Source organism: Canis lupus, chromosome 26 (genome assembly GCF_003254725.2).
Source record: "Canis lupus dingo isolate Sandy chromosome 26, ASM325472v2, whole genome shotgun sequence".
NCBI lineage: Eukaryota > Metazoa > Chordata > Mammalia > Carnivora > Canidae > Canis > Canis lupus.
In genome coordinates, this window is record NC_064268.1 from 14,058,362 (window position 1) to 14,071,320 (window position 12,959).

General features: G+C 46.9%; 1 protein-coding gene across 3 annotated transcripts in view; it reads right to left on the reverse strand.

Moving 5' to 3' along the window:
• Positions 1-1,117: 1,117 nt before the first annotated feature.
• Positions 1,118-12,959, reverse strand: part of FBXO21 (F-box protein 21) — a 46,751-nt gene continuing 34,909 nt past the window's right edge. For all 3 annotated transcript variants that reach the window (XM_025474103.3, XM_025474102.3, XM_025474105.3), the window contains exon 12: positions 1,118-5,141. In XM_025474103.3, the coding sequence (XP_025329888.1) occupies positions 4,954-5,141 (188 nt within the window). In that variant the 3' untranslated portion in view covers positions 1,118-4,953. The remainder of the gene's footprint in view (positions 5,142-12,959) is intronic.

Consider the following 12,959-nt stretch of genomic DNA (forward strand, 5'->3'; position numbering starts at 1 on the left):
GGTGCGATCACAGGCACAGATAGCTGAGAGGCCTAAGTGTTTGAGGGGATCGTTGTGAGGAATCACAAGCTTGTAAAAATAAGTAAAAGTCTGGGGCTGGCCCCTAAACTTGTACCAGGCAGGAAGTACACTGAGTTGCACAGCTCCCAGGGACGATGCACCCCAACCCCTACTAGCGGGGTGGCCAGGGAGAACTGGGCTCAGAGGGCAGGAGGGCTCAGCAACCACTCTCCCCATCTGCCAGGACGGGGGTGGAGCGGGGGCGTCTTCGTGGTGCCTGCCCAGCAGTATCCCCTCACTGGGAGCACAGCAGCTTCTGTGCGCCTGCTTCTTTTTCCCAGTGGGAGTTTCTACTGCAGCTGTCTGGCCTCTGAGTCCCTACGGATTGGGTGCCAGGGGCCAGGGAGAGGGGGTCAAAGTTCTAGGTCATGGGGCTGGTCCCCAAGGAGCCATGCTGCACTGACTCCAGGCAGGACACAGGAAGTGCGTAGGAGAGGTTCGGGGTGAGGTGCACAGATGAGGAGGAGCCTCCTTTGGAGTCAGGTTGTGGGTCTATGACTTGTCTGGTTACTGAAGCAGAAGTGACAGATGTGGCTTGCCCTGAGGCCTCCTCTCCTTCCCTCCCCTGGCCATCCGCTGCAGGGACTGTGGACTGTAGACGGCAGTGTGACCTGTGAGGAGTAGCTCCCAGGGCCTATGGCCGTGCTGTGGCTGCAGAAATGTTTCTGAACTGAGCCACTGACACCGGCAACGTTTGCCATCACAGAGTCTGACGTCACAGAGGCTGTCTACCTGCGAAGACGGCACGTCTGGCTGTGTGGAGAGAACACCCAGAGTGGACTGGCCACATGTTCCCATGTCTTCATTCCCAGTCTCCTTGGCAGAACGTGAGTGGCAGTGCCAGGGGCCAACCCCCAGACTCTGTGCACTGAACCCTCCCAGATATATCCCTCCACGCCCACTCCCCTTCGGAGTGGATGGATATGGTCCCAGGATGCTCCCGAAAGCTGCACAGCTAGCTTCCAGCAGACAGACAGCAGAGCACCCCCCGCCAACCCATTCCCCTGCCCAGTGTTAGGTGAGCAAGAAAGTTATTTTGTGTTCAAGAGCCACAGTGTATTTTTGGGTCTATTTATTATAGAACTAGCATTACCCTAATACAATCATCACTAAATGGCCATAATACATTTATTCTATAATTGCACAGAATTTTATTCACCAAAGGAATGTCCTTTCCTCTCAAGATTCTAAGTTTTCAGAACTGCAATGTTTAGAAGTTAAAGTGGCTGCAAGGCAAAGGATAAAACCAGTGCGAGGTAGTTGCTAAAGTTGGCGGTAGTGTGGTTGTCAAGAGCTGGAGCTCAGAGGTCAGATACCTGGGCGTCCCACCAGCCGTCCCACCTACAAGCAGTACCCTCCGGACTCCCCAGCTGTATAGTGGGATGCTGGCCGGCCTGCACCTCGGCAGGGGTCAGCAAACTGCGGCCCACAGGCCAGACTCAGCCCGTGGCCTATTTCTTCACAGCCCTCAAGCTGAGAAGGTCTTCTATATTTTTGAAAACAGAGAACATATGACCTTATGTGGCACGCAAAAAATATTTACTACCTGGCCCTACCTTAGAGGGTTGCTGCGAAGAGTCTAGTTTAGGCCAGTGCTGGCTCAAAGGAAGCTTGCAATACAAAAGAACACATGCAATACAACTGCTGACGTCTCCAGACATAGACTGTCACAGAGCCAAATTCTGCATTTTGTCTAGGTGAATTATTCTCTCCTTTCCTCCAGAACACAAACAAAAACATGAAGAGCTACATCTTGATTATTATGGCCACAGGATACTTCTAAATTAAAAAGCTGCTGGTCATCCAATTTTATTTACTTGCAATACGGAGCAAGGAAAACAAGTATTTCCCCTTCCGATGGTAGAAGAAAGCCTAGAGCATGAATGTTGGACTCAATTTAATCTGTTAAGAAAGACTGAGACATTTTAAAATCAGAACAAGACTTTAAGTAGACATTAGAAAATGTAAAACTTATTTAGCAACAGTATTAATGCTGGTTTTCACGATAAAACAATTTTGCTGTGTAAATGCACTTACAATGGAGATCTATCATGAGGTTTAGGGGAGAACACATGAAGCCAACCTTTCAAAATCCAATTAGATGGAAGTTTCCAAACGAGACGCTTGGCCAAACCAGTCTGAGGCCAACAAAGACTAGTTTTGGATATAACTGATGTTTCCCAAAGTGCGTCTGCAAAACATTGGACCTCGGGGATGCTGCGTGTGTGTGCTGGGGAGGAAAGTTCTAGGGTCTAAGAAGTAGGGAAGACACGGCACATACGTTCTCCTCTCATAAAGTCACAATGCACAACAGCACATTCAAAGGCTGAGACCCACTGTGGGGCAGGAAGCGGGTGACTGGCCCATGTCGGGTCCTCTCCACATGGCACGCAGCAGCAGCAGCAGCAGCAGCAGCAGCGTCACAAAGAACGGGTGTGGCGAGAACCTGACATTTCTCAAGGCGCCTGCCCTTCTCAATTTACACACATAGTGTAACATCAGTGACAAGCTGCAATGTTTGCGTTTCAACCATTCCTAGCCAGCTTACAGAACTGACCTTTGGCAGGAACCTACAGAATAAAGGTGCCCTGTGCACTTACCAATGTTAAGAAAAATTCAATAGAGCCAATTTTGTCATGTTTGGATCAGAAGAGAAGCCAGAGACACTCTGCTGTTGTCAAGGCTGGGCTTTCTGTTCCGAAACGAAATTGGGCAGGCCACTTGTGTGGTTTCTCTGGGTTAAGTTCCATTTATTAATCATTGTACAAAAAAATCTTGGCATTCATTTGAAGAGAAATGACTATGTCCAAATATTTAATATTTTAACATTGTGAAAGTTCTACTTTGTTGTAACAGGGCTTTTTAAAATGGAGAAAACTTTTGGAAAAAATTTTAAAAAGAAACTTATGATTTATTAGAGTACAGGAGATCCAAAACACGTTTTTAGAAAAATATAAAGTGCCCAAATACCAACTTACACAGGTGACACAGGCTTCCTGGAGCCAAATGAAGCATTCATGAAGAAACACATTTAAAAACGGTCTAGATACATATTTACATTGGGTCAGTAAAGGTAAAACCATCCTTCTTGGCTTTGATGTTACTCTAAGGAAAATAGGAAATCAAACCAGAAAACCAGCAATTATGACTCAGCATGCTCCAGTTTCTTAGTAATGCATCTGGTTAGTATTACCTCCAGATTAACTAGTTCTCACCTTTAAACGAAGAGTAGTGTTAAGACCCCTGGCCTCAGCAGGCTGGGTGCTGGAAGTGGTCACATTTCCCAGGCAGATCGAAACCCTCAGGTTCTGGATCTGACTGACTAGGGATGTGGACCCTGGCGAGAGCTAACTCCGGCTGGCAGGAGCCGGCCGGCCGGACCCTCACCTCTAATAACTGCTTACCAGCCAGCAGTTACTATTAAGTGGTCTCGGGTGGCTGCCCCAAACCTCAGTAATCCCAGGGCTTCCAAGGGGTAAACGAGAGGCGGTCATCAAATTAGGCATGGAAAAACAGCATGCAAACGCACAGAAGGGTGGTGAAGCTGGGCTGGATCACACCCCCTGAGGCCTCACTCACCAAAGCAACTGGGTTCTTTTCAACTCCAAAAGTAAGGAGGTCCTAACTCCAGAAGTTAGTTTCTACTGGTTCACTATGAATTAACTAGCTTGCTCAAGAATGGGCAGGTGGAGTGGCAGGCATCTGGAGCCGTGCAAGGACCTGGTGGCATCCTCAGGACAGCGGTGCTTCGGGAAGGCAGGACGACACCCCTACTGCCTTCCCTGCTGATTGAACGCTCTTCATGTTAAAGACGTTTTACTTGTTTTTCCACCCGCCACACTCAAAATGGTCTTAGAGTGTTTCTAAGGGATGATGGGGGCATAGAACCTCCTCTTTCCTTTTTAAAAAAACTTACAAGTTTCATTATATTTTTCTGATTACAAAGGTGAGAAACCTTCTCGGGTCTTTGCGAAGACCACAGGGTACAGTTTCTAAAAGCAAACATTTTAACAACAGATTGTACTTCCTACTGTAAAGAGAACCCATCACTGACTTAAGATCTATTCATGATACTGCAATGACTTTTAAAATTAAAGGAAATAAAGTAGTTATTTTAAAGGGAGGAATAGATGAACATGGAAAAATCTGTCCATAAAGGCCATTATTATGCACTTGCTCAGAAGACTTTATGTAATGAAAGAGAAAACTAAGGATTCGTAGAGAGATGAGCATATATCTGAGAGGGACACGGAAGGAAAAGCTATGCCATTCTCCCAACTCAAGTAAAACGCCTGAAATCTGTTTCATGTATTAGGACAGATAAACGCGGATGATTCTGACTACCATTAGTCTGTTAATGTCTCCATCTCTCAGATGCAGCCACATCACTCACAGAGTCACCTCTGAATAAGCAACTAAATTCAGGGTAAAATGACAAAGCAGCCCGACTCAGGACCGCACGCGTCCCGCAGAGAAAGTAGAAAGAAATTATTGCCAACATGGAAGCCCCCTCTGTCTGGCAAGTGAAATGTTCTGAGACAGGTGGAGACAGACGTACAGGAAGTGAGCAGGAAGGATGACTCTAAGAGTGTGGACTGTGAGACCTCATGAAGACAGAATGTCACGAACTGTCACCACAGGACAAGCACACAAGCCATGCCACTGAACACAGTGCCGTCAAATGAATTCACTAGTGTAGGCGGAGAGCAACATTGTCTTTGCGGCTGGAGGAGAGCACACGTTATTTAAAGTTGGTAGGAGGCAACCAGCGCTACTGGTTAAGTGGCTTTCCTGGTGGTGTGAATCCAGAGGGATCCGTGGAGACGTCTTCTTCCGGAATCCTGTTCTCCTGGAGGACAGCAGCAGCAAAGGCGCAGTGTCCTCTGCTAGACGTTACTCTACGTCCTCCTTCTTCGCACTGTAAATATTCTGCACCGTTTCATACACAGACTCCAGGTCCTCTGGATACCGGATTTCTAGCTCCGCATTCGGGATGTAGTGAGTGCCGGTAAACTCTGAGAAATAGCGTCCAACATCAGGGTGCGAGATTTCTTGAGGCTCCACGTTATATTCCAAGTTTTCTGTTGGCAAAGAGGCACACGGACATTGCTGTTAAAATGGACATTTCTGCAGTATTTTTAATCCAGAGAGCTTCCTACCTCTCACCCCTTTCATGTGGTGTATTTGACATGGAGGAAAGGGAGAGATGTGTTTACGGAATCTGGAAGAAGTAACAGGACAGCATCAGTGGGGGCCCCACCAGCTCCACACTGAACAGAATGTTCTCCTATTCTCTGACCAAGAGGTCAGCCCCAGCAGATCTTCAGCTGCCTTCGGGGGCGCTGGCAAACTGCAGACCCACCGTAGTCCTCTGACTTGATCCCACCAACAGCCTCGCGCATGGGACCCAGGCATCCAAGCCTGCCTATTGTCTGCTGCAGCTCCACACCATGGGGCTCCAAGTGTCGACCTGCCATCCTCCTTATCTGCTAACAGAGTGCTCCCAATATAGACCACACTCCTCCCTGCCCCCCGCCGGGGCTCCCTTCACTACTGGATGTGTGCTTCTACAGGCGAGCCACTTGGGGCTCCGTGAGAGGCCGGGGGAGGAGCTGATGAGCGGCTTGCACCTCTGACCTGTGCAGATGTGGGTTATCACTACTTGTATTGTCTCCTAGGAAACCACGCTACCTCCTCACCATGCTAGCCACTCTGCCACCAGAGAAACAGGAAACTCATTCAAAACAGAATGACTAAAACAAACAGATGACAATCCAGGCAAGGCATTTACAAGGCTGAAACCCTTTCAGATCAGGTCTCTCCAAAACACTTTGAAAAGCGGCTCTCCCGAGGGCCCAATGAAAGGAGAGTGTTTTGAACCCTCCATCCAGAAGCCAAGCCATGTTCCCCACGACCTGGCACCCTCCCGCTCTGACTAGGGACCGTGGCAGTCTCGGTTCTGACCGACACAGAGCCACATTCTGCATAGCCTTTCACTCACGAGAGACCCCATGCAAGCCTAGCCGATGGCCTCACACACAGTGCAACCAAGGGTCCCTCAACAGCTTAAACATCCTGACATGGCCGTTCAGCCCATGTCTCTCCTCTCCACCCAGAGGCCGTGCATCCCCAGCATCCCCAGTATCAACAGAGCATCTTTCAGAAGCACTGACTTGGCCTCGTGTTAGGAGGGGGAAGGAGCTGCATGCTTCAATCTGTAACTTTTTTTTTTTTTAACCACAAGATGGGAAGGGATTTGAAGAAAATTTGTGCTAACAGACTGCAGTTACGTGAACACACTCAGGCGTATTAGGTCTGTGTTTGATACATACAAACCACGTGCAAAGAGGAACACCATGAGACCATCTTAACCTCACTTAACGAGTAAGTAAGAGCACTCCAAATGACCCATGCAACTCACTGTGGTCACCACAGCACATGAATTCCTCCAAAGACAGGCAGTTAGGAAAATGAGTGGCCTGTTTCCCACATGCTGCAAGGAAGAGGTGGTCAAAGTGCACACTGCTGGACGGTGAGCCTAGAGGCCACATAGTGGGGCCGCTCCGTCCATAGTATGGAGTCTTCTTTTTGGACACTTACATCATGCTAGCCACCGTGGCAGCCACTGTGGCAGTGGCCAGGCTCTGGCTCCCAGCGCACGTACACCATTCTCCAGGGGGCCCCTGTCACCATTTCCATCTGCTGCTGACACAGCTGGGACATGGACCGAAAGCCCTGGCCCAAGAGGCAACCAGGATCCAAACCCAGACAGTCCCGTTCCAGAAGTGAAGGTGTCAGAGTAGGAGACACAGCACAGAGGAGGAGAGGGACTCAGGGATAGAGGCGAGGGGACAGGCCTGAGGGCCCATGGCAGCCCTGAGGGGGGAGGCCCCCCTGGCTGACGATGCTCTGGGGCACAGCAACCCAAGGTTCTCCAAAAGGAAGACTGAGCAGTCTGCGGCCACTGACAGCTCCTCTTACGTACGGGATCTCTGTAGAGAACTTTATCTCCTTCCCAGTGTACACATTTCTAATGCTGCTAATGGCAGGCATATGGGGTATAGCCACAGCCTGGTGCCCTACCCAGGGCAGCTGCTGATGGCCTCGGGTTCCCTTGCAGGGGAATGCAAAAGTATGAGATGGAGGGTCTAGACTCTGGAAGATACCACCAAGTGGCAAAAAAAAGCCCTTTTGCTCTGAAGGGACCACAACTGCCTATATTAGTAGGCAGGATAGAAATATTTAAAAAGAACTCAAATGGGTAACTCAGAACAACTGTTCTGTTGCTAGTGTGTCAAGAGCAGTGGTTCTCAACCGGGCACTACTGTGCCCCTGGCAAACACTCAGAAATATCTGAAGACACAGCTGGTTTTCACAGCTGGGGGCTGCCACTGACGACAGGTGGGAGGCGGCCAGGGTCGCTGCTAAAGAAATGCACAGGATGTTCTCCACCAGAAAGAGCTGTCTAGACCAAAATGCTGACAGTAACCACTCTAAAGAATTCAGAGGTCTGTTTTAGCATTATTTCTCCCTTCCCCTCTGTTTTTCTGTGTATTAAGCAGCAGCTCCTGAATACTGAGAGGAAAGAAGGGTCAAGGTCAGGTTTTGATCACAGATCTGGAAGGATAATGTGAGCTGGTAGTGGCTGCACAGAACTGTGTGTGTGGGCCCAACGAGAGGCATGAAAACACAGACAGAATGTTCGGGAAGTCACAGGAGGGGACAGCGCAGTCCAAGGGAATGCCTGTGGTCCCACATTTCCCTACCTGCCCAGGCTCCTAACAGAACAGGAAAGAAAGTTCAAAGCAATTTATTTTTGAGAGGGAGGGTGTGTGCAAGCATGAGTGGGGGGAGGGGCAGAGGGAGAGAGAGAATCCCAAGCAGACTCCCTGCTGAGCGCAGAGCCTGATGTGAGGCTCAATCCCAGGATCCCGAGATCAGGACCTGAGTGGAAATCAAGAGCTGATGCTTAACCAACTGAACCAACCAGGCACCCTGATAAAAATGTTTCTGAGGAGAAAAAATAATGAAGATGGTGACTGTGTATTAAGAGGGGGAAATCCACTAAAAAGTTTAAAAAAGGATTTATATGAAGAGGTAAAATCTCAGCAATATAAAACTTAAGAGAGCAAAGTACCAAACAGGGCCTGCTTAGAAGTCCTGGAGAAATCTTCAGTCTTCCCCACTTTCCTTGACTTTTTTTTTTAAGATTTTATTTATTTATTCATGAAAGACACAGAATGAGCAAGAGGCAGAGACACAGGCAGAAGGAGAAACAGGCTCCACGTAGGGAGTCCAATGGGAGACTCGATTCCAGGACTCCAGGATCACACCCTGGGCCGAAGGCAGGCGCTAAACCGCTGAGCCACCCAGGGATCCCGCCTTGACATTTTTATACACATAGAAATGTGTCTGGGGACGCCGGGGTGGCTCAGCAGTTGAGCATCTGCCTTCAGCTCAGGGCGTGATCCTAGGGTCCTGGGATCAAGTCCTATATCGGGCTTCTCGCAGGGAGCCTGCTTCTCCCTCTGCCTGTGTCTCTGCCTCTCTCTATCTCTCGTGAACGAATAAATAAAATCTTTAAAAAAAAAAGCGTTGGCTGCTTATTTTATTTATTTATTTATTTATTTTTTAATTAAAGATTTTTATTTATTTATTTATTCATAGAGACAGAGACAGAGAGAGAGAGAGAGAGAGGGGCAGAGACACAGGCAGAGGGAGAAGCAGGCACCATACAGAGAGCCCGACGAGGGACTCGATCCGGGGTCTCCAGGATCACACCCTGGGATGCAGGCGGTGCTAAACCGCTGCACCACCAGGGCTGCCCTGCTTATTTTATTTTAAATATTCAGCTACCCAAGAGCACCTAGCTGGCTCAGTTGGTAGAGCATGTGACTCAGTATCAGGGTCTTAAATTCAAACCCCACGTTGGGCATGGAGCCTTTTTTAAAAAAAAAAATTCACCTACCCGTATATTTAACTATATATAAACACAGTTCTATAGAACTATGGCAAGACCACCTAGAGTCCCCCCTCCCAAGAGGAAATCACTCACTGTGAGTGCATCCTTCTAGTCCTTCTTCTGTGAATATACATAGAAGTAGCTAAAATAACTACATCTAAAGAGAATTTGGTATTTTTTATGTGTGTTTATCTATACAAAACATACTGTAATCATTTGTCGCAACTAGTTTAATTGCAGCTTAGCATTCCAATTTGGAGACCCCAGTTTACCAGGCAAGTCTTCATGAATAACATCTTTGTCTTATAACAAAAGCACAGACACCTGCATGAGTGCATCTCCAGTGGAGGGACCCAGGAATGGAACTGCTGGGACACAGGAGAATGAGCACTTGAGATATTCACAGTTTAAAACAATCAGCCAGGGTGGCTAGCAGTTGAGCATCTATCTGCCTTTGGTTCAGGGCAAGATCCTAGGGTCCAGGATCAAGTCCCACATCGGGCTCCTTGTGGGGAGCCTGCTTCTCCCTTTGCCTGTATCTCTGCCCCACCCCCTTGGTCTCTCATGAATGAATGAATGAATGAATAAATAAATAGATAAATCTTAAAGAAAAAAATCAGTCATATTGCCATCTGAAATGGCTGAAAATGTATACTCCACTCCCACATGGGGCCTCCGCACATACTTGCCAGCACGTGCAAATTGCCATGGATTGCTCGTGGGTGGAAACTCATTCCTAAGTGTAAGACAAATGATGCAAAGGGGAGCTGATGCTTGGTGAGACATACCATGTACCAAGCATCATTTGAGGCGCTTGCTCATTCTATACGAGACACCTAAGAACTGGATTTTCACATTGCAGTGAATTCCTGGCCTTCCAATATGGGCAGCTAACTTCAATTCAGACCATCTGTGATGTTCACTTTCTGCAGTATCTAAGTACAGGGAAGCTGAGACAGGAGGTGCTGCCCCTCCCTGGTGTACAGAACGTGCCAAAGCATGCCCCCTAGTGGGAACAGGAGTTATACACATGCAAGATGCTGTCTACCACCTTGTTTGGATTTAGGTATAATCTAACCTATTGAGAGAAAAATTCATTTAATTATGCAGACTAATACTATTTGAGGATGTCATGCATGCTTGTGGCTTATAATTCACTCTTCAACTCTCTGTGGAGAGCTTATAATTAGGGAAGCATTCATCAGAGGAATCTACTCAAGTTAATAGGATTACATGAGCCAAAAGCTAAAAATTTAGATCAAGAAAAAGTTTAAAAACAAAGCAATCTGATGCAAATAAATTAACCCAAAAAATGTTCAAAAACATACTTAAATACGTCTGTTTTTTAACATTTTATTTTTAAGTAATCTCTATACCCAACATGGGGCTCGAACTCACAATCTGGAGGTCAAGAAATGCATTACCAACTAAACCAGCCAGATGCCCCAGTGTTTTTTAAATTGAAATTTAGCCTCTCAAGGTTTCCCACTGGCCAAACATGGGTTAACCAGAATATAAATTGTCTCAAATGATTTTAACACATTGACTAAATAAAAATCCAGGAATTTATGGGAGGAGAAGGGGGGAGGAGAGAGAGAGACAGAAGGAGAGGGCTAAGTGGGGAAGGAGAGGGGGAGGGTGGCAGGAAAGCTCTTGTTTACAGAAGCAGGGAGAAGAGCAACTGCAGAAAATCACTGTTCTGCAACTCTCGTACAAGAATTTAGGCAAGGAGATTCAACAGACGCTAAAATAAAATGAAGGATCACGGTTATTGGGTAACAGGATATTCCCAGGATGTCACAGTGTTAGTTGCAAAGGGAAAACTGTCCCTCACAAGGATCTTAGCCAAGTGACCAAACTCCACCTACCAGCAGTGGGACATTGAACACTAGGGGCTCTGGAGGAGATGTGTGTGACACACACACATCCGACAAGCACTCTAGCCCAAAATATTAACCTGATCTGATCAAGCCTCCAACTCAGCTTCCAGTCTACAGACAATACAGACAAGGAACCAGTGAAACAGATCCAGAATGTTAGGCAACTTACAAGACCTTTGGCTTGGACACTCTGAAAAGCGAAAGTTACATGAAAAAGGAAGAAAACAAGGTGAGGAATAAGAAACTAACCGGTCTTACTAAGAGAGAACTATGCCTTTAGAGAGGTAGCAACCAAATATGGAATCATGTGTGTGAAGTCAGTGTGTGAATCCTGGATGGATCATGATGTGAAAACAAACCAAAACCTATCAAAGTTACTGGGTGACAAGTGGGAAATGGGATGGATCACTGACCAAGTGTCTTAGACAGGAGATCAGTCATTTGTTATGTGTGGTGATGTAACTACAAAGATGCAGAGAATGTCTTATTCTTAGAAGATGAGTGATTCAGCATTTAAGTCATGATGTCTGCAATAGTCTCAAACAGTCCAGCAAAAACTAGAAATCTCTGTCTACAGATGAAACATATATGGTAAATGCAAACTATTGAATTTAGGGTGTATGGGGTATTCAATGTTTTGACCATATTTTAAGCATATCTGAAAAATGCTCTTAATCCAAAGTTGTTTAAAAAAAAAAAGTTAGCATGTTATTAATGACACACTATACTCATCTCATTATTTTGCACTTCTATTTGTAAGCTTCTCTGAGAGATGTGAGCATCTACTGGGACTCATCCCCGGACAGGCAGACTGGGCTGTAGCTCTGTACTCACAGAGCTTATTGGACTGAGAGCCAGAGTGCTCAATGGGAAACACTGCCAACTCCCCAAAAGGTGTGAGGGCTCAGAAGGGACGGTGTGTCAGGAAGCACTAAGCAAGGACAGATGACCTGATCTGAGCCCTGTAGGGGAGTGGCAGCAGGAAGAAGAGCCTGTTTGTAACGGACAACCACCTGTGTGAAGACCTACGAGAGGGATGGTCTCCAGGAACAAAGTTCAATCGGCTGGAGTAGGATGGTGGTGGGAACAGAGATGAGGCTGTGAGGGAGGGTCCAGGTCACCTCCAGGCTCTATAGGGGAGTCTGAAAGATGCTGGTGAGAAAGCAGGTACCTGCAGGAAAGGAATGCCTGTGCGCTGGAGGGAGGGACACCAGGAATGGCCAGCAGCGGATGGAAACATGAGACAGATATTCAGGAAATGGGGTTGGTGTAATCTGCTAACTGGACCGAGGAGGACAGGGAAGGACAGAGAAGTCAGAGATGGTGCTGCAAGAACCCTTGAACCCTCTGAAGACCTCTGAGCATCTTCAAATGCACAGGGCCAGGGTACTTCCTGGACTCTTGAAGCGGCACCCAGCTAGCATGCAGGAGACGCCTCGGAAACCATGACCATGGGCTGACAGGACCCCTAGTAGAAGACAGACAGCTCTCATACGGGAATCCTGGCTGCTCAGAGATTTTCTAAAAGTCCTAGAATTTAAAACTAAAAAAGGTATAACTTGCTAATATTACCCACAATCACTTAGCTTATCTCAGGTTTAGAATGTAAAACTGCAACCAGGTATTAAGTGTAATTTTTTTTAACAAAGTCATTACCGTATGGTAACTTTTAACTTTACATGGCATGTTTAGTCAGATCTGTTAGGAATGAATTCCTGAATCTTCAACACGGACACCAAAATCAGAACATGTGAAACCAAATACCCAGTTTTATCTACTTTCAAAAGTCCATTTTCAAGTTAATCTAAATGTTTCCGGAGATTCAAACTGGACATCTTAATACTGACCCCACCCAAAGGGCAATGAATGCATACACATGGTGGAGCCGTGGACAATGGCATGCAGTGCTGAGAAAGGGACAGTCCCCTTTGTTCCTGGGATATGCTGTGTGACACAGGAGTAGAAATGCTTACCAACTGATCCATGGGGGTGCAAAGAGTCTACTGAGTCATTCAATAATTTTTAAATCATTTGTCAGTTTTTAGACATTGTTATTA